The sequence below is a fragment of the Cricetulus griseus genome (assembly GCF_003668045.3).
Source record: "Cricetulus griseus strain 17A/GY chromosome 1 unlocalized genomic scaffold, alternate assembly CriGri-PICRH-1.0 chr1_0, whole genome shotgun sequence".
Taxonomy (NCBI): Eukaryota; Metazoa; Chordata; class Mammalia; order Rodentia; family Cricetidae; genus Cricetulus; species Cricetulus griseus.
This window is the reverse complement of record NW_023276806.1, coordinates 21,445,238-21,466,302: the sequence shown is the minus strand read 5'-3', so window position 1 is coordinate 21,466,302 and position 21,065 is coordinate 21,445,238. Positions and strand designations below refer to the sequence as shown.

The following is a 21,065-nucleotide window of genomic DNA, read 5'->3' as shown; positions in this document are numbered from 1 at the left end:
TTTAATTTGCATTACTTGCAAAAGCTCTGTATTGGTTTCCTAGCTGTGCTGAAAGATATCCCCATAGACTGAGTGGGCCAAAATGACCACAACTTATTTTCTACAGTTTCAGAGGTTGCCAGTTCAGAATCAAGCAGCAGGTAAGAAAGGAAAGGAGAGAAGGATAGGTAAAGATGAATTAATGGGCACAGAGGGCTAAAGTCGCCAGTGAGTGAGCCCATGGAGGTATTTGTCCCTCTTTCTCCAGCTCACTGGGAGGCTTGTGCAATGAGCTTAACATATTCCCAAGAGTCCTTGGCAGGCTCACAAGATGGGATCCTTGCTGGGAAGATCAGAGACTTGTATCAGGTTTAAGCCTTGGCACTCTTACGTTTTCATTGTGAAACCGCACATGCTAGCAAACTCAGTATCCTTATTTAGAATGTGACCGTTACCAATCGTTTGTCAGGATGAACAAACGATTGCTTGTGAAATAAGCAATGGGAACATGGTGATGCCTCTCACACTGCCTTTCTTCATCTCCCTCATTTTTCACTCTTCTCCCTTGACCTTGCCTGTCTAAAATAGCAATATACCAGCTGCAGGCTCGTTCCTTTGGAGTACAAGCCTTGACAAGATTTTTAAAATGTACTTTCTACCAGAACAAATATTTACAGGGCAGAAAAAAAATGTATAATTTAGGGGAGCCTTTATTAGAACAGTAAAAACAATGCTAACATAAAACACAACCATGAAAGATCTCATCTTTGTGTCCTGTCAGCAATATTAATGCTCTAAAATGTCTCAGATTGGACAAAATCATGGCCACTTTTAAAATAATAATAATGAAATTTTAAAACAAGGAAAAGGGCATACCAAGCTAATGAAAAAGATAAGTCTTAACATTTGGTAAATTTAGCACTTTGCACACAGAATGGTAAAGGGGCTGTTCTGGTGAAGACAGTAGTTCCTAGTTCCTTCCATCACAACCATCACTGCTCTGCATTACAGCACAAATTGAGAGACAACTTTGAGGATTGTATGAAATAGAAACACATAGTATAAAGAAATTTTAAATCATGTTCCCTGAGCCATGACAATGCAAATGCATAAAAGGTAAATATGTGGGAAATGGGAACACTGCATATAATTAATAACAGTGTGTCTAGATCAAGATCCATATGTTGAAAATAAAAACAAAATTTAATTTGTTGTCCATCTGTGGAACATTTCTAAAAGTGATTATATTGTACTATCAAGAAGGAAAATAAAAACTTAAACCCTAAAAGCAGTTTCTCTGATTGTAACTACACGTTTAAGTGAAAAACAAAACTTTGAGTCTGGAGAGATGGATCAATGGGTAAAAGTGTTTGTCATGCAAGCATGAGGACCTGAGTTCAAATCCCTAGAACCCATGTGAAAAGCAAGACACATTAGTTTGAACAACTACATCCTAGCATTCCTACTGGGAGACTAAAGATGGAGACGAGTCCCTGGGAACTTGCAGGGCAGGTAGCATGGCTTACGAAGGAGATCAACAGACACACGACTTACAGAGGTACACCAGGACTGTCACCTCTGCATGTGCAGAATACACATACATGAATGCACACACACACTGTCCATACAAGTATGTGCATATGTGTGCATGCACACACAGACACAGAAAACTGTTGAGATAAGAGAAAAGCCCCACTAGCTATAAAAAAAGAAAAAAAAAAAAAAAAAAAAGCAGCTGGAACCAGGAAATCAAACCTGAAAGTAGCACTTTCCCCACGGAGCCTTCTTTCCAGACCCCAGTGGGATGATCATTATTAGTCTAGAGAACAGGCCCGGTGTGATCTCGAGAGTCTTTAAAAGAAACAGGCAAAAGAGTGAACAACTTGATTAGCTAATGTTCTCTTTCAAGACAGAAGAGAGCCACAGATGAAGGGGTGTGGAGCATCTGTAGAAGAAGAACCAGACTCTCCCCAGAGGAAAATGACTTCATTTCCATTTTAGACCATTCCACATCTCTGCCAGAATTGTAATAGAATAAAATTGTGTGGCATTAAGGTTGTTATACTGTGTTGCAGCAACAGTAGAAAATGTAGTACTTTTCTCTGGTCTAATTTTCTTCTACCTTCTGGGTAAAATTGGCAGTGATACCCTCAATGATAGTTGAGCCACAAGGTGGAAGGATCCGGGGCCTCTCACTCAACAAGCAATGCAAAGGTATCCACTGAGTATGAACACAAGCCCTGAACTCTTATGCAAGAAATAAACCCTGTTATGGTTGAACCGCAACGTGTTACAAACTTACACTTAAAGAATAATAGCTGGGTCCCAAGAATAGTTAATTTAAAAAACACAAAATATTCTATACTAATTATTACCATCCACCATTAGCACTGAGTGGAAATAAACTCTCTGGTTTATAAACTCAGGATAATTTTTTTTTTTTGAAGAGGAGATGAGAATTTTTCCATTACAGTCCCCAAACATGGAAATATTGTAGGTCACCAAAATTGGCTCAGATGTTAAAATTATTGAGCTGTTTCCCGCCAACTGGATTTAGGTTCAGCACTCAATTATGATTATGAATGGCTTTCTGGTATCGGCACTATGCTCAGGTATTAATACCATTAGTACAGGACAGGAAATGACATTTAAATAAGCATGTTTCTTTTAGGTGTATTAAACTAACTACAAATAGAAATAATGTCTTCATTAATATTTATTTCTAGCATTATATACAATGTAGTTTTGAGACTTACATGTGCCACCATATAGAGGACCATTTTGGTTATTTTTAAAAGTATTTTTGATGTTCTGTCAGTGTGAAGTTCTTCTTTGTGAAAGAACTGGCCAGTGTTCATTTCTATTTTTGGTGTGTTAAAGGATAGCTTGCTCTTTGAGGACTGTATTCTTGCACACTCCTTGCTGACATTAGTTTTGCTGACCCACTCTCCTGAGTGTTGAGCCTGAGAGGAGACTTTGGTTTGCTGAAATATTCTGTAACAGGTATTTTCATGTTGTTTTTTCTTATAATCATTGAGGTCTCAGGCCCTGAAATAGAAAAAAATGTAAATAAGACTATAATTGAAAGACTGAATATAGCTTCAGCCTTGTTTTATTAGTGAGTGGTGTGGGGTTAAAAGCAAAACAGACATGAAGGGTAATTAATCAAAAACACTCAACAGTCATAACAGAATCGATTGGTTTTTACCGTGTTCACCTTCAATGAGATATTTGTGCCAGCATACATGATCTGTTTTCTCGGTCTTAGAGGTGATGGTGGGATGGTTTAGAGTTGTTGATGTGTGAGGGTGTTGGGGCAGGGACTGGGCCAGTGAGATAAGGATCTGTTATCCCGACGGGTAAAGCAAGAGAACAGACACACATCTTGGCACAATTTAACTGCACACCTCAGACCTTTTCAAAGCCCACATGGTCACTCTTAGCCAGGAGCAGGTTTGGAGATGCTTGAATGTCAACTGTGGAGAGAAGCAGTGTGATCTGGAGATCGCTGTTTTTAAAAGTCTGGGCATCTTGGCAGGGCCATCAGCAAGACTCATGGGTGAATAGAACTCTCATGTACTAACTGTCCCCCTAGAGTGAGGCATCTGGTGGGAGAGGCCAGGTGGAGAGGCCCCCTCCTTGGAGCAAGAGGCAGGATATGCTTTCCGATCCCAGGCACACTGACTGCTTGTTAACATACAGAGCCACTTTGGGTTTAGTGGACTCCATGGGAAAGTGACACTATCTAACGGGACCCCAAGGAATTCTATTTGATGAACCCCTCATTTCTGGTTAAGGGCAATGTGGAGAAACAAGATAGATTTTGTATTTGAGGCATACAGATATACTTGACAATTGCCCTGAAGTCATTGATGCAGTTCTTGTTTTAATGCTGGGAGCTGCAAGCCTGCAGAGTGGCTACTGTTGGACTATCCAGGACCAGTGTGGGCTTTCTACAATGATCGAGTCTTTCTGGTACTGGGCTTCTGATTGGGGCACACTAGTTTGCAGCTGCCTCATAGGACACCTGTTTGTGACTGTTTCAATTGTATTCTGTTCTGCTTGGTGTTCTTTACAGTAGAATCATTTAGGTCCATGACAGTTAAGCTGAGCAGAGTAAACCAGGGAAGTCACTGTCTCTGTGTGCATCAGCATCCTTTACAATGAATGGGAGTGACTGCAGCCCCTACTGTCTGACTGTTGCTTTTCAGAGTGTTTGGTCCCAAAGACAGAGTTTTTTCAGATTTATCTTACACAAAATTGAGCAGATATGCTTTAGAGGAGTGGGGCTGAAAGCCACTCCTAAACCTCAGGGATTGCCCTTCGAAAGCCAAGATCCTTAGCACCCAGGCCCCTAAGTAGTCAGTACCTACTGATTTCCTTATATCACCTGAAAATCACCACAAACTGTACTTAACCTTGTGATACTGCCTTATTGCCTTCGGGTCCTTGACTTGACATTCTAAATCAATTGGAGAAAGAAAAAGAATTTGAGCTATAGCAGCAGACAGGGAAGGCATCAGCAAGCTAATAGCGTCTATCTTAAATGTGCTAGCCCATCCTTGGCATAAATTACTTACCAGTGACTACTTACTTTGAGCAAATATCTAACAGGCCTATCATAAGCCACTCACTGAAGAGGAGGTCAGCTCTTACTAGGTCCTACTTTCTGACTTCACAGAAACTTAATGGTGCAGACAGAATGTATACTTTTTAAAGTGGCATTGTTTTTTTTTTTTAATCACATTATTTCTGTGACTTTGCATTTAACCCAACTTTTAATTTTAAACCAACAGAATTTTCTCTCCCAGCCTAACACTCATTCCTTAAACATGTTACACATAAATATATGTGTGTTTCTTTTGTTTGTTTTGCTTTTGAGACAAGGTCTTGCTGTGTAGTCCAGGATACCTTTAAATTTTAAATTATTTACTGTAAATTTGCAAAACTCCTGCTTTAGTTTCCTCAGTGTTGAGATTACAGATATCTATTTACCACCACACCCAGCTGTTCTGTTAAAATTGTGTGATTTAAGAAATACTGCTTCTAAAACAATTTCCAAATGGCTTAGTGATTTATTCTTGTCTCCGTTGCTTTACATTAAAATCCATACCTCTATAATACTAGCATTTAACAAAATATGTGGAACACTAATAATAGTTTCAGTCTCCTTTATGGTTTGCATGTTTAAACTTTTTAAAGCCCTTGGGACTAGAAAGATGGCTCAATGGTTAAGAAAACTTACAGTTCTTGTAGAGAACCCAAGTTTGGTTCTCAAGCTAACAACTTCCCATGAATCTGCTATAGGGTTATCTGATGCCCTCTTCTGGCTTCTGTGGGCACTGCACTCTTTTACACACACACACACACACACACACACACACACACACACACACACAATTAAAAATAACCTTAAAAAACCCTGTTTTAGATCCTTATATTTTCTTAGATCTCTAGATGTCTAGTCTTACTTTGCCAGTAGTGGAAAGGGAATTTGCTTCAAAAGAAAAAGGTTATTTATTAGCTAAAGAACATAGCCTCTGCCAAAATGTTCTGAACAGTGGAACTGAGAATATCTTTGTTATTATGTATGAAAATGAAAGAAACAATTACATAACGTGCAGTCACTCACTAGATAGAGTTGAGACCTAAAACCTCAGCATGATTAGCAGTTGAAAGAGGAAACAAGAAAGTGTGACATCTTTATGCACAGAGGAACCCTGGGTGGCCTCCATATTTAATCACCTGGGTGGCTGATGTCCTTCTCTGGCTCTGCTCAGCACTTTAGATTTTGCCGGTGAAGTTTGCATTGCTTTGGGTGTGGCTGGTGTTACAGCCTTGGATGGCTTCCTGGGCTCTGCCACTGGTTCTGCTGGGGTATTTCTTTCTGGACAAGTCAGCAGGTTAATTTCAGCTATTTCAGAATGAACCATAGCCGACACCCACTCCTTTTCTGATTGGGAAAAAGGTTGAGAGCATGAAAGTTACTATTGTCATATTGACTAGAAATGCAGATTTGTCCCTTTTTAAGTTAGTAATGGGTTTCATTATGGCATCGTCAGACATTTATAGCATTTCAATTTGTTCTTTTTCACTCCCTTTCCCCTCCCATCTCTCCTGCGTGCCTTCTGCTGGTCCACTGTGTGCTAGCTTAGATGTACTGTGTCCACACCCCCCCACACACACAAATATACACACATATGTACATTTACAAAAAGAAGATGATATTACTTGGATAATTTGTTAAATGTCACATTCTTTTATTCCTTCCATAGAAAATTGCTCCCAAGCACTTTGCAATTATAAAGTAGTTTTGAACTCTATGGCAGGGTACTAGTTTTCCAAAGTGCTCCTCATTCTCAGAGAGTGCTCCCCAGACCAAAGTCACCCATCAGCACATACCAGGGACAGCCCAAGAGATAGCAGGCATTAGCTAAGATTAAATCATCATAGCTATTGGGAGTCTGAAACATGGAAGGCCATGCTGCCACTATCCACTTGAAAGGAAAGAAGCAAGTATATGTTCAGATTTCACAACAGGCTAGAGGATGTGGTCATGGAGAGCCCTGGTGTAAGAAGCATGGTGGAAGGCTGGTGAAACCCACAGAAACAGCTGAGCTGAACAACAAGGAGCTCTTGGTTCCCAAACTGATAGCTGGGAAACCAGCATGGGACTGATCCAGACCCCAGGAATTCGGGTGTCAATGAGGAGACCTCGGAAATCTACGGGGCCTCCTGTAGTAGATCAGTACTTATCCCTAGCATAGGTGTGGACTTTGGGAGCCCCTTCCCCATAGAGGGATATTCCCTAAGCGAAGACACACGGGCTTGGGCCTAGGCCCTATCCCAAAGGATATGATAGATCTGATGACACCCCATGGAAGGCCTCACCCTCCTTGGGGAGCAGAAAGGGTACATGATAGAGGTAGGGTTTTGGTTAGCGGGGAGGTGGTAGGGGAGGGAGAGGGAACTGGGATTGACATGTAAAACAATCTTGTTTCTAATTCAAATTTAAAAAAGGAAAAAAGAAGCTGGGCGTTGGTGGTGCACGCCTTTAATCCCAGCACTTGGGAGGCAGAGGCAGGCGGATCTCTGTGAGTTCGAGACCAGCCTGGTCTACAAGAGCGAGTACCAGGACAGCCTCCAAAGCCACAGAGAAACCCTGTCTCGAAAAACCAAAAAAAAGAAAAAAGAAAAAAGAAGAAGAAGAAGAAGAAGAAGAAGAAGAAGAAGAAGAAGAAGAAGAAGAAGAAGCAGCAGGAGCAGGAGCAGCAGGAGCAGGAGCAGCAGGGTGGAGATGCAGAAACCATCCTTAGCTGAGAATACCTGTTTCCTGTTACCGTGATGAGTTCAGTTTGAGATACACTGCACTGTTGATTATCTGAATGGCCAGCACGCATGCAGGTAGGTGTACAGGCTTACAGGGGACTCTGGTAAGGAACTCTGGGCAAACAATTTTGCACTATTTATTTGCAGACCCCAGGTAGGAAGCTTCAGTTTGGCACACTCATCGTCTCCTTCGATATCCGACGATAACCCTTGGTCAGTGCCTGCAAAGCTCCTTTTAACCTCACCTTTGTTACTTGCATGAACCAGCCACTGCAGGACCTCTGCCAGCGAATCGGTATGTAAGATTTCACAGAGCTTTGCCAGGATCTGACGGGGAACACATAGTGAGGAAGTAAATGGCACCGGACTCACAAGCTTTTCCTGCCTCTCTTTAGAAAGTCACTCTGGGTACATGATACTTGGGTCGTTTGGGATCTGGTTTGAGGGCTACCTTCCAAACAGTGCAGAATCTAGTCAGTGAAAACATGGCCAGTTCAAGCAATGTTTATTGTTTGTCATGCTGTGTCTATTCGATTCTAACATGTTAGGAGCAACTTACTTCAGGAAATGGACCCCTGATGCAGGCTTCTGAGGGTTGAAAGAGGAAACTGCTAGTCACAGAAGTCATCCATCTGACTGCTGCTCTCCTTAGTGTGGCTAAGAAGGATGTCACTTGAGCTGGATGGTGTCTCAATTTTTTGACTACAGTGTTGAGCCCACTGAGACAGGAACCTAAATCTCTTCCGTCAGTGAGAATCCATACTTGAGGTTGTGGGAGGGGATTTTGTGTGTTTGCTGTTTTTTGTTTGTTTGGTTTGGTTTGGTTTGTTTTTTGCCTTTTTGCCTCCTGAAGCTACAGGCCTTTCCTTCGGACATTGTCCGTCCCTTTTGAAGAACCACTGTAAGATGAGAGCCTTTGCCCTTTAAACACTTTACAGATAGTGTTCCATTGTTGTGGGTTGTGCAGTTTTCTGCTAGGAAGTCGTTAGTCATCATAGTTTTCAGCAGCTGGGTTTTGATTCTTAGAAGCAATTTACTGTGAGTTTATCTTTCTTAGGTTTAAGTTTCTGTCAACTTTAGAAGAATGTTAGCTTCCATCTCTCCCCATGATTTCTGTGCTCTAATCTTTACTACTTCTGAGACCCCTATTTTCTCATAGGCCAATAGGCTTGTTTATATTTTTATATCTACTTTAGGTAGTTTTATTGCTCTGGATTTAAATTTGTTAATATTTATGTATCTGGTGTGTGTATATGTATATATGCAAGCATGTGTGCACATATGTGCACAAGCATGTGAAGCCAGAGGTTGACATTGGGTGTTTCCCTCAGTCACTCTCCCCAGCTGTAGGATCATGGTAACTCCATTCTTCAGGTATGAAATTTCTGGCTCTCATCTGAGCTAGCAAGGGTTAACATTGCACCTAAGACTCAGTGGGACCCTGTGCATGTTCCTGGAGCTTGAAGAAGATTTTTCTTCATCTTCCTACTTTGCAAATTCCAGCTGCCTCAGCATCCCCAAACGCCAAACTGTTCCCTGTAGAGAAGCCCACTGCACTGTGGTTGTCACTTCTGTAGACCATGGTTAGGAAAGTGCCCTAGCAGAAGCCTGAGATGAATGTAGTAATCACCCAGATTCACAGTCATGAAGCTGTACTGTCTGTTACCAAATACCTAAAAACAGCTTTTTAATGCTTATTTATTGCTTATTTTAATGCTTATTATTATATATTCGTAAATCCTAAGTGAATCTATCATTTTATCATCTATTATCTGTCAGTGTCACACACCTGTGACATTGCTGCTCACTATCGTGTGTGTGTGTGTGTGTGTGTGTGTGTGTGTGTGTGTGTGTGTGTGTGTGTGCTTGCGCGCACGCCTGCTGTTTCTGAGCTATGGATTTAATAAAGCTGCCTCTTACTTTTATCTCCTGATTCAGATAGTTTGGTATGCACACGGTATTTTCATTCCCATCAGTCTTGGTGTTCATCCCTTCTGAGAACTGGGAGCCAGCAGCAGAGCACATCCGTGAAGGCACTAGTGACTTTTTGGCTTTTGATTCATCCTAAATCAAAGATATAGTATGATTGGCATGCATTTTTGCACATGTAGTTTCTATATAAATTAAATGTAAAATTAATGAGAAGCATTTACCTTTGCTTACATTTTAATTAAACTCTCCTCTCTCTCTCTCTCTCTCTCTCTCTCTCTCTCTCTCTCTCTCTCTCTCGTCTCTCTCTATCGTGTGTGTGTGTGTGTGTGTGTGTGTGTGTGTGTGTGTGTGTGTGTGTGTGTGTGTTTGTGTGTGTTGCCATGCACATGAGCATAGCATGGTGCATGTGTGGTCCCAGGCCAACTTTCAGGATTCGGTTTGCGCTAAGCTTACACCACGTGAGTCCTGGGGGTCCACCACACGTCACTAGGCTTGGCAGCAAGGGCTTTTACATGTAGACCCATCTCACAGGCCAGAGAAACAGTTATCTTTAATAAGCGAACCATACAAGCAAAACCGATGTTAATAATTTTAAATCTGTTTAAAGTGTCCTTTAAACTCTACCAAGCATTTGGAGACAAAGCAGATAGTGACATATAATTGACTGTTGTTGAAATCATTTAAAGCCCTTGATGAACTAAAGATAATAATATAAATGCTGAATGGGAAGTTGCTGTTCCAGGCAGCAATCAGCTCCTCCCTCGTGAGCTTTGTGTTGCCTTGGGGAAGATTCCCCTTTATCACCAGGAAGGTAGGTGAGAAGATTTGTGTTTTGTCTGCAAAGGAACTTCATTGTGTGAGCTGTGCTATCTTGCTCTGCTAAAAGCTGGGGATTTGGAATTGGGAACTAATTTTCTTCTCTTTATTAGCTGAGTAGGAAATAAAAAGGCCTGTGGTGGGGTGGCCTGGAGGTACAGTCTGTAGTGCAAGCAGCAGCAACAACAACAAAAGACTATGGAGACTTTGTGTCCAAAGAGCTAGAAGCTTTGGTTCTCAGTGCCTGTTCCCTCAGCTGTTGCTTGACCCACACAGCAAGCTAATGAGGAAATGAATCCACCTGGACTTGAGACACCCAGAAGGACAGAAGAGCAGTTAACTGCCGGCAGTGGTGACAGCAGAGCTGAACATATGCAGATTCATTCGCTTTGAAAAGTTCTCATGCATACACTAACTGTTTTGCTCCAACTCCTCTCATTGAACATAACTGAAATATCTGATTGACATTTTAAAAATAAATAGAAGAATCAGAATGTATAGGACAATAAGGAATTAACAGGTCAAAAGTAAAGGGGAAGTAAGAAGCAAAAATTCATTAAATGTAGCAGATATTTTTGCCTTGAGATCATTGTATGGTAATGGCAATAAGAACTTTTTCTTTTGACAACCTGAAACTGTCTGAAAGACAGATCTCAAAGCTCAAGGACAGCCACCTGAGAACATGTCTCCAAGAGGAAGGTGACCTAGTCCTGCAACAGTCCTTGAATAAGATCAATGAGACAGGAACAAAACCAAAACACTGATGATGACTGATGAAGTTAAATATTTATTCTTAGGGAAGATGAACAGAACTTGTAAGCCATTGTGCTGGCTAGTTTTATGTCAACTTGATGCAAGCTATACTTATCTGAAAGGACCAAATCTCAATTAAGAAAATGCCTCCATAAGATCCAGCTATAAGGCATTTTCATAATAAGTGATTTATGGGGGAGGGCCCAGCCCACTGTGGGTGGGGCCAGCCCTAGGCTGGTGGTTCTGGGGTCTCTGAGAAAGCAGGGTGAGCAAGCCACGAGGAGCAAGGCAATAAACTGCCCCCGCCATGGCCTCTGCATCAGCTCCTGCGCCTCCAGCTTCCTGCCCTGTTTGAGTTCCTGCCCTCAGTGCTTTTAATGATGAACTGTTATATGGAACTGTGAGTGAAATAAGCCCTTTCTTCCCCAAGTTGCTTTTGGTCATGGTGTTCATCACAGCAAAGATAATCCTATGATACACATCAAAGATGGAAAAACAAGAAGTGCCAGTATTAGGGATGAGAAGACAATTATGCAGATGTAAAGTCATAGAAAAGTACTTTTTAAACAAATGTGTCAGTAAATCTTAAAAGTAAAATGAAATAAATTTCTTGAAAAAAATGCAAGCTGCCTAAGTTCACTAAAGAAACAAACAACATATAAGTCAATCTTCTATCTATGAGAAAATGTTGAATTCTTACTTTAAACTTTTAACTGGAGGGAAACTTCAAGCCTAGATGACTTTACTTAAAGATTCTAGCCATTAACTCTGTATAAAATTCTCTAGAATATTAGAGTTCCCAACTTATTATATTGTGCCCACATTGCCCTGAAAGCAAACCTGAAAAAGATATTATAAGAAAATGTTTTATAATATTATATAAGTATATAATACGATACAACAAATTTGCATATACTATATATTATATTAGTAAATATTAATATAATTATATCATAATATATTACAAATGTTTCTTACAAACAAGGACACACAAATATTAAACAGTATTTTATAAAATGTAGTAGTGAAAAGAATAACACAGTAGAGACTTTAACCAAGAATGCAAGGATGGTTTAATACTGGAAAATGAACCTATGTAATTCACTGTATTAGTAACCTGAAAAAAAATCATAGGATCATCTCAAATGCAGAAAAATTGCTTGGCAAAATTCATCTTCCATGTCTGATAAAGCACTGGAAATAGAAGGAAGCTGCCTCAGTTACGTATGGGCATCTGAGCAGAGAGCACCAACACTGTGCTTCTGGATGAAAGTCTGGATGCTCCCTCTTATAAGTATCAAGGCTGCCAACTCTCCTGTTTCTAGTTAACACTGCACCAGAGGTTTGGCCATCCCAGAAAAGTAAACCAGACACAGGCAGCGTGCAAATTTGAAAACATAATAGGAACATTAGAAATTAAGGCCTTACCCAAAATAACTTTTTTTTCTTTTGAGGAAACCTTGAAACAAAAAAGCAATGTTCAGATTTAAAGAAAACACCTGCAAAACACACGTAGCAAAAGATTTATATAGACTATGCAGGAAGCTCTCATGTCACAATTACAAAAAAGCCAACAACTCAACAGGCCATAAAAGGTCACATAGATGACAGGGGGGACGCAGGAAGAAGGGGGAAGCAGCCGTCTGATGGGAGATGTTATTCTGTATATGTTTCTCTTACTGGTTGATGAATAAAACACTGATTGGTCAGACAGGAAGATAGGCGGGGCTAGGAAAGAGAGGAGAATTCCGGGAAGTGTAGGCAGAGAGGAGTCTTGATGTGAGCCCGGGAAGAGAGGACACCAAGGCTCCGGTGAGCCAAGACCATATAGAAATACATAGATTAGTAGTTATGGGTTAATGGTTAAGACAGAATTAGTCAATAAGAAGCCCAAGCAACCGGCCAGCAGTTTCATAATTAATATAAATCTTTGTGTGATTATTTGGGGCCGACATGGCTGTGGGACCAGTCCAACAGGAAAGAGTGCTCGTTACAGTCATCTTCATCAGTTGTGAGAAAAAAGTCAAAACTAAAACCACACCAGGAACACACAACTAGACCCCTGCGTTAGCCTTGTTGGTTTGTTTGAAGACAGTAGTCACACTTCAGCCTCCTTTATGCTAGGAACAACACTTCACTTCTATTAGCTAAAAACTAAACCAATCATTTACATTTCAGGAAGTGAAGAAAAGGAAAGTGGAAAACAACTTGGCCATTCCTTTAAGATGCGGACACAAAACCACTGTAAGCATCAGTTGTTGTACATGCAGGGATTGACTGGGAGGGAAGCCAAGTGTGGCGGTACACTTGGTGTGAGTGTTCATCTTAGCTTTGTGAAGAGGCGGACATGACCGATGCCCTTCGACAGCCAGCTGGGTTCACAACTGTGAGAAGAGCAAGCCTGAGTCCCTTGGCGTTAAGAAGAATCAACATGGCAACATGGGTGGGTCTTGGAATACTCTGCCCTGCTGAGTGAAAGCAGACTTTGAAAGTGAACTTGCATGGGGCCTCATTTACTTAAAAGTTAGAAGTCTGTGCCACTTTAGTGACACAAAGCAGATCAGGAATCCCAGGGAGCTGGTAGACGCGTGCTTGCTCCAGACTTTGGTATTGCTTCACCAGGGGTTGCAGATGTACTTGTCAAGGTCCATCAAATTGTGCATGAGGGCTGGGTGATAAAAACACCTTATATCAAAAGCTATACTTCAATAAAGCTGTGACAATATTGTGAAAGAGACTGCTCAGAAGGATTGTAAAACAGAGCAAGTGCTAGAAGTCAGAGAGCCAGCTGTAGGAAGCTGTTCGTTTACCTTCTTAATCACTAAGGGATTGTCTCGGGAAGTCTTGAGGTAGTCATTGTTATTTTTACATGACTCTGAAAGAAATTGGGGGAATATATTGAAATTAAATCAAAGAAATCTCAATACATGTTTCATGTATTAGAAGCTGAAATAAACTAGTCTATTCAGACTTAAGGTCAGCTCAGACCTATGTGTGCAAATGCGGAAACTTGTGACAGAAAACTGGAGTATAATAGCATTATACAAGTGCATTTATGCTTTTTGAAAACACTAATTCTAGTCCCAGCATGATAAAATGAAGACATACTGCAAACTAGCTTGCTTGCCTGTCTGCCTCCCTCCCCTCCCCTCATCCCTCTCCTCTCCCCTCCCCTTCCTCCTTCCCTCCCTCCTTCTCTCCCTCCCTTCCTCCCTTCCTTCCCCCTCTCCAATCTCACACCACTACCCAGGCTGGCCTGTGATCCCCTGGTTCAGCTTCCCAAGAAAGCAGGATTAGAACTCTCTTCCAGCAGCCCTGGCTACTTCACTTTCTTGATCCAGTTAACCTGGTTGTAAAAGCAGAATCTTACCATATGTTTCTTATCCATGTGTCTGTCACTTCCGTATAGTAGACAATTTGTATGTTTTGTTTGCCCCAAAGACAGAAGATTTGCACTGAGTTGCAATTGTATTTTTTTGTTTTATTTGTCTTCTCAGCCTTAAATGCTCTTGGGCTGACATCATCCACAGCTTTGCTTGGCTTCCTCTCTATTTAATGAAGGTATGTCCTCTCGAAGCTATGTTCCTTTCCCAAAGCCATTCTTTTCTAGTAAACGTGTGTGTGTGTGTGTGTGTGTGTGTGTGTGTGTGTGTGTGTGTGTGTGTGTGTGTGTGTGCAGAATCCCCATAGAAGCTAATTCATCAGTTCTGCCTGAAGAAAGATTGTTACCTTCTGGTAATGAACACGGTGTTATGGCCAGTGACCACATTCAGTTAGTGGTACCATGCTGGGAAGAGAAACTAGTCTATTTTAAGAAAAAAACAATAGGAAACTGAGCGGGTGTAATTGCACTGGGAGGACTGGGGTGTGAACATCTGTCTTGAGGTCTAGAAATCAGTGGCAGCCTGATTCAACCTAGAGTCACCTAGGAAGAGGCTCTCAATGAGGAATCGTCTAAATCAGGCTGGCCTGTGGACGTGTCTGTGAGGGACTGTCTTCTCTGACTTCATTGGTGTGGGAAGTCCCAGCCTGAAAGTGGGAAGACCCCTTCCCTGTTTGGGTCACTGAAGTCTTCATAGTAAAGTCGTCTAGCTGAGCACTAGCTATGCATTCTCTTTGCTCTTGACTCTGGGAGTGATGGGACCCGCTGTCTCAAGCTCTTGCTGCCTCGATTGCCCCATAGTGACGGAATGTAACCAAGAACTGTGACCTAAAACCAACTCTTTCTCCCCCTAAGCTGCTTTTTATCGGAGAATTTCCTCACAGCAATAAACTAAAACTAGGACAGGAATTGGCACCAAGGGAGTGAGGTCAAAACTCTGTTGGGGGATAGAGAGATGATGGCTCTGTGGATAAGAGCCCTAGATGCTCTTGAAGAGGCCCTGGGCCAGTCCCAGCATGCACCTAGTGGTTTATAGCCACCTGTAATTCCAGTTTCAGAGGATTTGATGCCCTCTCTTGATGCCTTCTGGCACCAGGCACACATGTGATGCACATATATGCCTGCAGGCAAAACATACATACAAACAAAATAAAATAAATCTGAAAACGAAAGTTTAAATGGAGTGTTGCTTTTATGCTTTTGGACTACCTTGTTGTAAGGATGTGAAAACTTTTACTATATTGATGATCTAGAGGAGGGGAGGGGAAGAGAGGGGAGAGGAGGGGAGGGGAATGGAGGGGAGGGAGGGGAGGGGGGGAGGGGAGGGGGGAGGGGAGGGGAGGGGAGGGGAGGGAGGCAGACAGGCAAGCAAGCTAGTTTGCAATATGTCTTCATTTTATCATGCTGGGACTAGAATTAGTGTCTTTAGTTGCATGCTACAGTTTTCTGGGTCGATCAATCTAGTGGGACCTTGGAAGACAGTAAGCATCTATTAATTTTAGTCAAGTACTAAAGACCAGACACCACATGTGGGTCACAGGGGAAAGTAAGAGCGTTGTGAGCACAGAAGGCAATGCCGTTGGGCTTGAACTTCTGGAGGTGAGGTCCTATGGGAAGGACGGAAGGACATACACACACTTCCATCCCCATTGTGTTTCTGGGACCTGCCTTTTGTCTGTTGTCTCCTAGCCACTCACACCTGATATCTCTTAGCATGTTTGTTGTTTTTCTCCTCACAAATACCTGCCAGGAGCACATTAGATGGGAAAGATTGATTGCGGCTCATGTTTGAGGGTGTGCAGTCCACCTTTGTAAGGAAGGCTTGGCAGTGGGAGAACCAGATAGCTGGGAGTCAGGAAGCAGAGGGGATGGGTGTCCGAGCTCAGCTGGCTTCTTTCTTCTTTTCCTCTTTTTGTTCAGTCTGGGACCTCTAGTGTGTGAACGGTGCCACCCACACTCCCTGCTCATCCCCCTTCTCCAGAAACATCTTGCTCAACATATCCAGAGTTGCATCTCCAGGCTACTTTCAATGCAATGGAGAGCTGACGTTTGAAATCTGTTATCACTCATGCTTTTCTATGGATTGGACAGGACACCAAATATATCATATAACAGTAGTGTTTGCCAACAGTGTCTTTCTGAATTGTGGTTAGAGGAATGTAAATTGTCTGTAGTGAATAAGCCTATCAGACCAGTCACTGCAGCGCTTTAAGAAATCTGAGTTCTTCCCAATTATTTGCAAGAGGCCTAAGAACATATTCCATTTCTTTATAGGGACTCACCAGTCTGAGGTCTTGTAGAAACTTTGTTTGGGACCGGTGACAGTCCTTGGGCGGGCCTCTCCAGGGCTGCGGTGAGGGGCGGGATACTGTATTTGGCTGAAGGTGTTTCGTTCCTCTCTAAGAGGCTCATGGGGCCAGGGCCGTACAACATACTAAATGGCACCTCATCATCATTCACAGTGCAGATCGGGATGTTGTTCAAACCTGGAAGAATAAGGACCACCATTTACTTGTTTGCTTGTTTGCTGACCAGCCTGTCTGGAACACCCATCACTCACCGTCTTCTAATGCTCTTAGGCTTCTCACAGCACTTACTATGAGTCTTACTAAATATTTGTAAACTGCTGTCAGATCTGGGCTAGGATATGAGCCTTGTGGATGGGGGTTTTGCTCATTTTGTTTACTGTCTCTTGCTAGTACCCACTTAGGTGCCTAGCAGAAAGCCGGCAAGCTTTGATGATTGAATGAATGAATGGCTGGATAATACAACCAAATACAAGGCTTTTATTTGGTTAAATACTTCACACTTTACTAACAGTAACTTTCTATATAGAAATGAGGATTCTTAAAGACACTATCAGATGTTATCATTATGCTTTAAACCCTAGAGTAGTGATTGCCCCAGGTACATAGGAAAGAATTGCATAGCAAACTAAATGTGGGCAACCTTACAAATAAGCGTATTGAAAGTCCTAATTTCTCTTTTAATTAGGTTTTTAGAAAGACAGCGTGTGGTATATGTATTGTGTGTGTTGGAGGACGTCATAGGAGAACAGACCGCTCCATTCTTACCTTGTTTCCTTATTATTGCTTCACTCTTTCCCAGTATTCACGTACAAATGTATACATGAGGTAATCTCATACCAGACAGAAATAAGAGGGAAGAATTCAGAGCCTGTCTGTTCAAGAGTTAGGTAAGAACTACTTTTCAAAGGGGTAAAGCAACCAATGCAGCAGTGTGATAGTTGTTTGAAAGTCCAACGAGACGTGACATGACTGACCGCTTGTCCATGAGAGGAGGATTCCATCTAGCCTTGAAAGAAGATTTGTCCTCCAGTCCAGTAAAGGCTTCAGGGATGGAGCTGGGCTCCTGAGAGACCAGTGCCCACTCTGGGGAGCTAAGTTTCTGCTGCTGAAGTTAAAAGGGTTCCCTTATCTGAGAGCCAAAGGCTCTGTCCTCAAGGCCCTTAGTCTTTGATTGATATTCCATCTCAGTTTGAGAGGAGAGTGGTTGGTTGGTTGCTTGCTTGCTTTCTTGCTTGCTTTCTTGCTTGCTTTGTGTTCATTTTGTCCGGGGTAACTGTTTCCTTAGTGGATGACTGTCCTTTCACAGTTAGGAAGGTTAAAATTACAGAGATGATTAACTAAGAAAATGCCTACTATTTATCCTAGTTTGCTTTTCTGTTGCTGTAGTAAAAATGCTACAACTGGAAACTTGGGGGAGGAGAGGTTTGTTTGGCTGACATACCCATGTCACGGTGCATCACGAAGGGGAGTTGAGCAGGAGCTCAAGGAAGGAATCTGAGACAGGAACTGAAGCAGAGGCCATCTCTCCCACTGCCGCGAGTCTCTACCATTGATACCTATATCGACTGTTGATACTTACGACTCTGTCTGGGAATAATGCGCCTTTAGCTGAAGGGTGCTCACATGTACAGCAGGGCACTACTACCCAATGTCTGGCAGATGGAAGTCACCATGGCTGAGTCTTAATCTGCAACTGAGGACCCTGCAAAAGGCCACCCAGTCCTACTCTCTCTCCCTTGTGTGCTCTGTGACATCGGTGTGGCACTTTACTTTCTCCTCCTTGCTTAATTCTGCTTCCTTCATTTCACGAAGCATGACCAAACAGAGCTTCTTGACACAATTTTCTAGCTTAGTGTCCTCCGAACCTAACTTAAGAAAACATCTCTAGAGGAAAACATAGGGTACTGTGGCAAAATATCATGGCAAAATATCACATGAGCATCTAGATTGAGGATGTGGGGCCTAGAGCATCTCTCTGAAGTGACGGAGGTGATGTTTAAACCAATATCTGGAAGATGAGAGATATCAATTAATGGTGTTTTCTGAATAGAGAAAGTGAGTATGAAAGCCCAGAACTTGCAAAAGGCTTGTTACACCTTCAAGAAACATGGACACGTCGATAAGGTGTGTGAATATGTGGTGGATATGTTAGAGGACACGCCCAGAAGGTGTGAGCTTATATGGGTGGATATGTGAGATGAGTTATAAAAGAGTGCCGTCATATCACAGGACTAGACGATATTATCATCACTGCCTCTGAGAGAACTGAGCAAGATGTTTAAATAACCAAATTCACATTTTAAGTATGATTTTTGTGGTGGTTTCATGGAGAATTGATTGGATGAGGGTAACTGATTTTTCTGGGATTTTTTTTTTTTTTTCATCAGGACCATCTCGATTATGTTTGTCAGGTTCGTCAAAATAAGGATAGTGGTAGCATTAGCAAGGAAGGTTTGCCTGAGGTGTTGAGGCAGCCAGAATACGGTAGGCTGAAGAGTGGCTCAGAGAAAAGGATGTGAGAACCCTGAGTACACACGTCTCCCCAGCTGTGATGTCATGTATGCTTCATAGCATGATACGCAGGACTTCCTAAATATGCTCAGCAGCCAAGTGACCCCTTTCCTCCTCCCCAAGCTCTAAACTTGGTGTGTCTCCCTTCTGCGCCATGTCCTGGTGCTCTGCTCCGTGTTGGCGCCTTTCCCCTCATCTCCCATGTTCATAAACTTAACCACCACACAGTAGCCTTGTTGGCAGGCTCTGCCTGTGTGGTCACAGCAAGTCAATGTTTGTTAATACTTACCGAGGAAGCAAGGTGACTCTAATAAGAACTGAGTCTCCAGGGATGGGTATGAAGAACTAGCAATTAGCCCACCAGCTGAGGCGGCTTTTGTGGGTGGAGTTGTCCCGCAGTTACCCCATCTGGGCTGAACTGACTGGCACTCTGTCTAGTGCCAACCGTCCTGTTGGTTTTCCATGTACTTTGTAGTCTTGAGAAATCTACCTCCTAAAGCCCCATCTCTCTCTGGAGCCCAGATATATATGGGGAGTGTATAAGCTGAGAGAATACACTAGCAATGTCTGGTTTCCAAGGGAATTGCTACAGGAAGATGAGGAAATGGCAAAGGGAGGCAGGTAAGGAGGGAGAGAAGAGAGGAGGGAAGGAAGGAGATAAAATACATGCCCTTCAGAATGACGTAGTCAGTAGTAGAGTGGCTGCCTGTCATGAGCAGGACCCTGGGCTCCAGACCCAGCATGTACGCCCATATATGCACATAAATACACTTCACTAGGCTGATGTTTATATCCTGGCATGAGTGTTGTGATGGCTATTCTTGTCTGTCAACTTGACTACATCTGAAATGAACTAAAACTCAAAAATGGCTAGGCACTCCCATAAGGGATTTTTTTTTTTTTTACTTAATTGGATCATTTGAGGTGGGATCTGCGAAGGAAGAAGACATACTTTTAATTCAGATCTTTTGAGGTGAGAAGACCCACCTCTGATCTGGGCCATGCCTTCTGCTGGAAGCTATATAAAGGATATGGAAGAAGGAAGCTCTCTCTTTCTGCCTGCTTCTTCCCACCCTTGCTAGCAAGTCCATTCCTTCACTGGCAGTAGAGCTTATTTCTTTGGGAGTCTGGCATATACCAAAGATTAGGTGAACAATTACTGGATTCTTGGACCTCCCATTAGTAGAGACCCATTGTTAGATTCGCTTGACCACAGACTGTAAATCATTCTAACAAATCCCCTTTAGCTGGATGGATGGATGGATGGATGGATGGATGGATGGATAGGTAGACAGACAGCTAGATTCTTTAAGTTCTGTTACTCTAGAGAACCCTGACTAATACAGGTGTGAAGTAGTTAAGATTTTAAAATATGTTTAAACCAATTGGTGAATACCACCTTGAGGTCCCCAAATGACTTCCTACCTCTGAGTACTTTGGTCCTCAGGTCCCTGTCCCAATCTATGGGCTAAGTCTGGCAGAGAAGGTACCCATAGACGTCTATAGGCACTAGGACCTGGCTTCTAGTATCTTAGCACCTGCTTTTACCAGTGGCTAAATACTTTAAGCAAAGATTACAGGTTGTGCATAGAGGAGAAAAATATCTGACTAGCCAAAGTCCCATCACCTTTGATGTGGCAGACTCTTCTGGGATGAGGCGTGTGCCTGACTATGAAGCAGCTTTCGTTCCTCGACAACAGGTGGCTGCTTTTGCCCTCCGAGTGAAGAGAAGATGCTGGGGATTTGAGGGTCGGGTTCATGGCCTGTCGGTTTTCCTCTCCACAGTTGGCACAAGAGTTCTTGGGATCTAACTTGATTGACTTTACTCAGATGAGCTGAGACCTTGAAATAACAGAACACAGTCATCCCGAGAAGAGATCCTAGACTGTCTATTGTCTATCAAATATTTTCCATCTTTGCATTAAAACAGCAAACAAACAAATAAAAAAGAACAAGGGAGGGGGCTTTTCTACTGTCAAATCAAACTTTTATAAACTTCCCAGGCCTGAATAGAACATAAATTCCCCTGAAAAAACAAGTATTTGTGAAAGTGT

General features: G+C 42.3%; 1 protein-coding gene across 1 annotated transcript; it reads right to left on the bottom strand.

The window, feature by feature from the left end:
- Positions 1–2,839: 2,839 nt before the first annotated feature.
- On the bottom strand, positions 2,840–20,771 carry CUNH4orf17 (chromosome unknown C4orf17 homolog). Its single transcript, XM_035450731.1, has 8 exons — positions 20,639–20,771; positions 16,474–16,677; positions 13,620–13,684; positions 9,229–9,372; positions 7,554–7,635; positions 5,725–5,932; positions 5,451–5,476; positions 2,840–3,027 (listed from the first exon to the last, which is right to left on the bottom strand). The coding sequence occupies exons 1-8, from the start codon at positions 20,769–20,771 to the stop codon at positions 2,840–2,842; spliced, it is 1,050 nt and encodes a 349-aa protein (XP_035306622.1).
- Between the last annotated feature and the right edge of the window lie 294 nt (positions 20,772–21,065).

What these genes read in the sequence shown, in the direction of transcription:
- CUNH4orf17 (XM_035450731.1), bottom strand. Translation starts at nt 20,771, where the DNA reads ATGAACCCGACCCTCAAATCCCCAGCATCTTCTCTTCACTCGGAGGGC. An exon ending in AAGAGTCTGCCACATCAAAG is followed by an intron (nt 16,678 to 20,638) that starts GTGATGGGACTT and finishes TTATTCTTCCAG; the next exon opens with GTTTGAACAACATCCCGATC. An exon ending in TTCTACAAGACCTCAGACTG is followed by an intron (nt 13,685 to 16,473) that starts GTGAGTCCCTAT and finishes AATTTCTTTCAG; the next exon opens with AGTCATGTAAAAATAACAAT.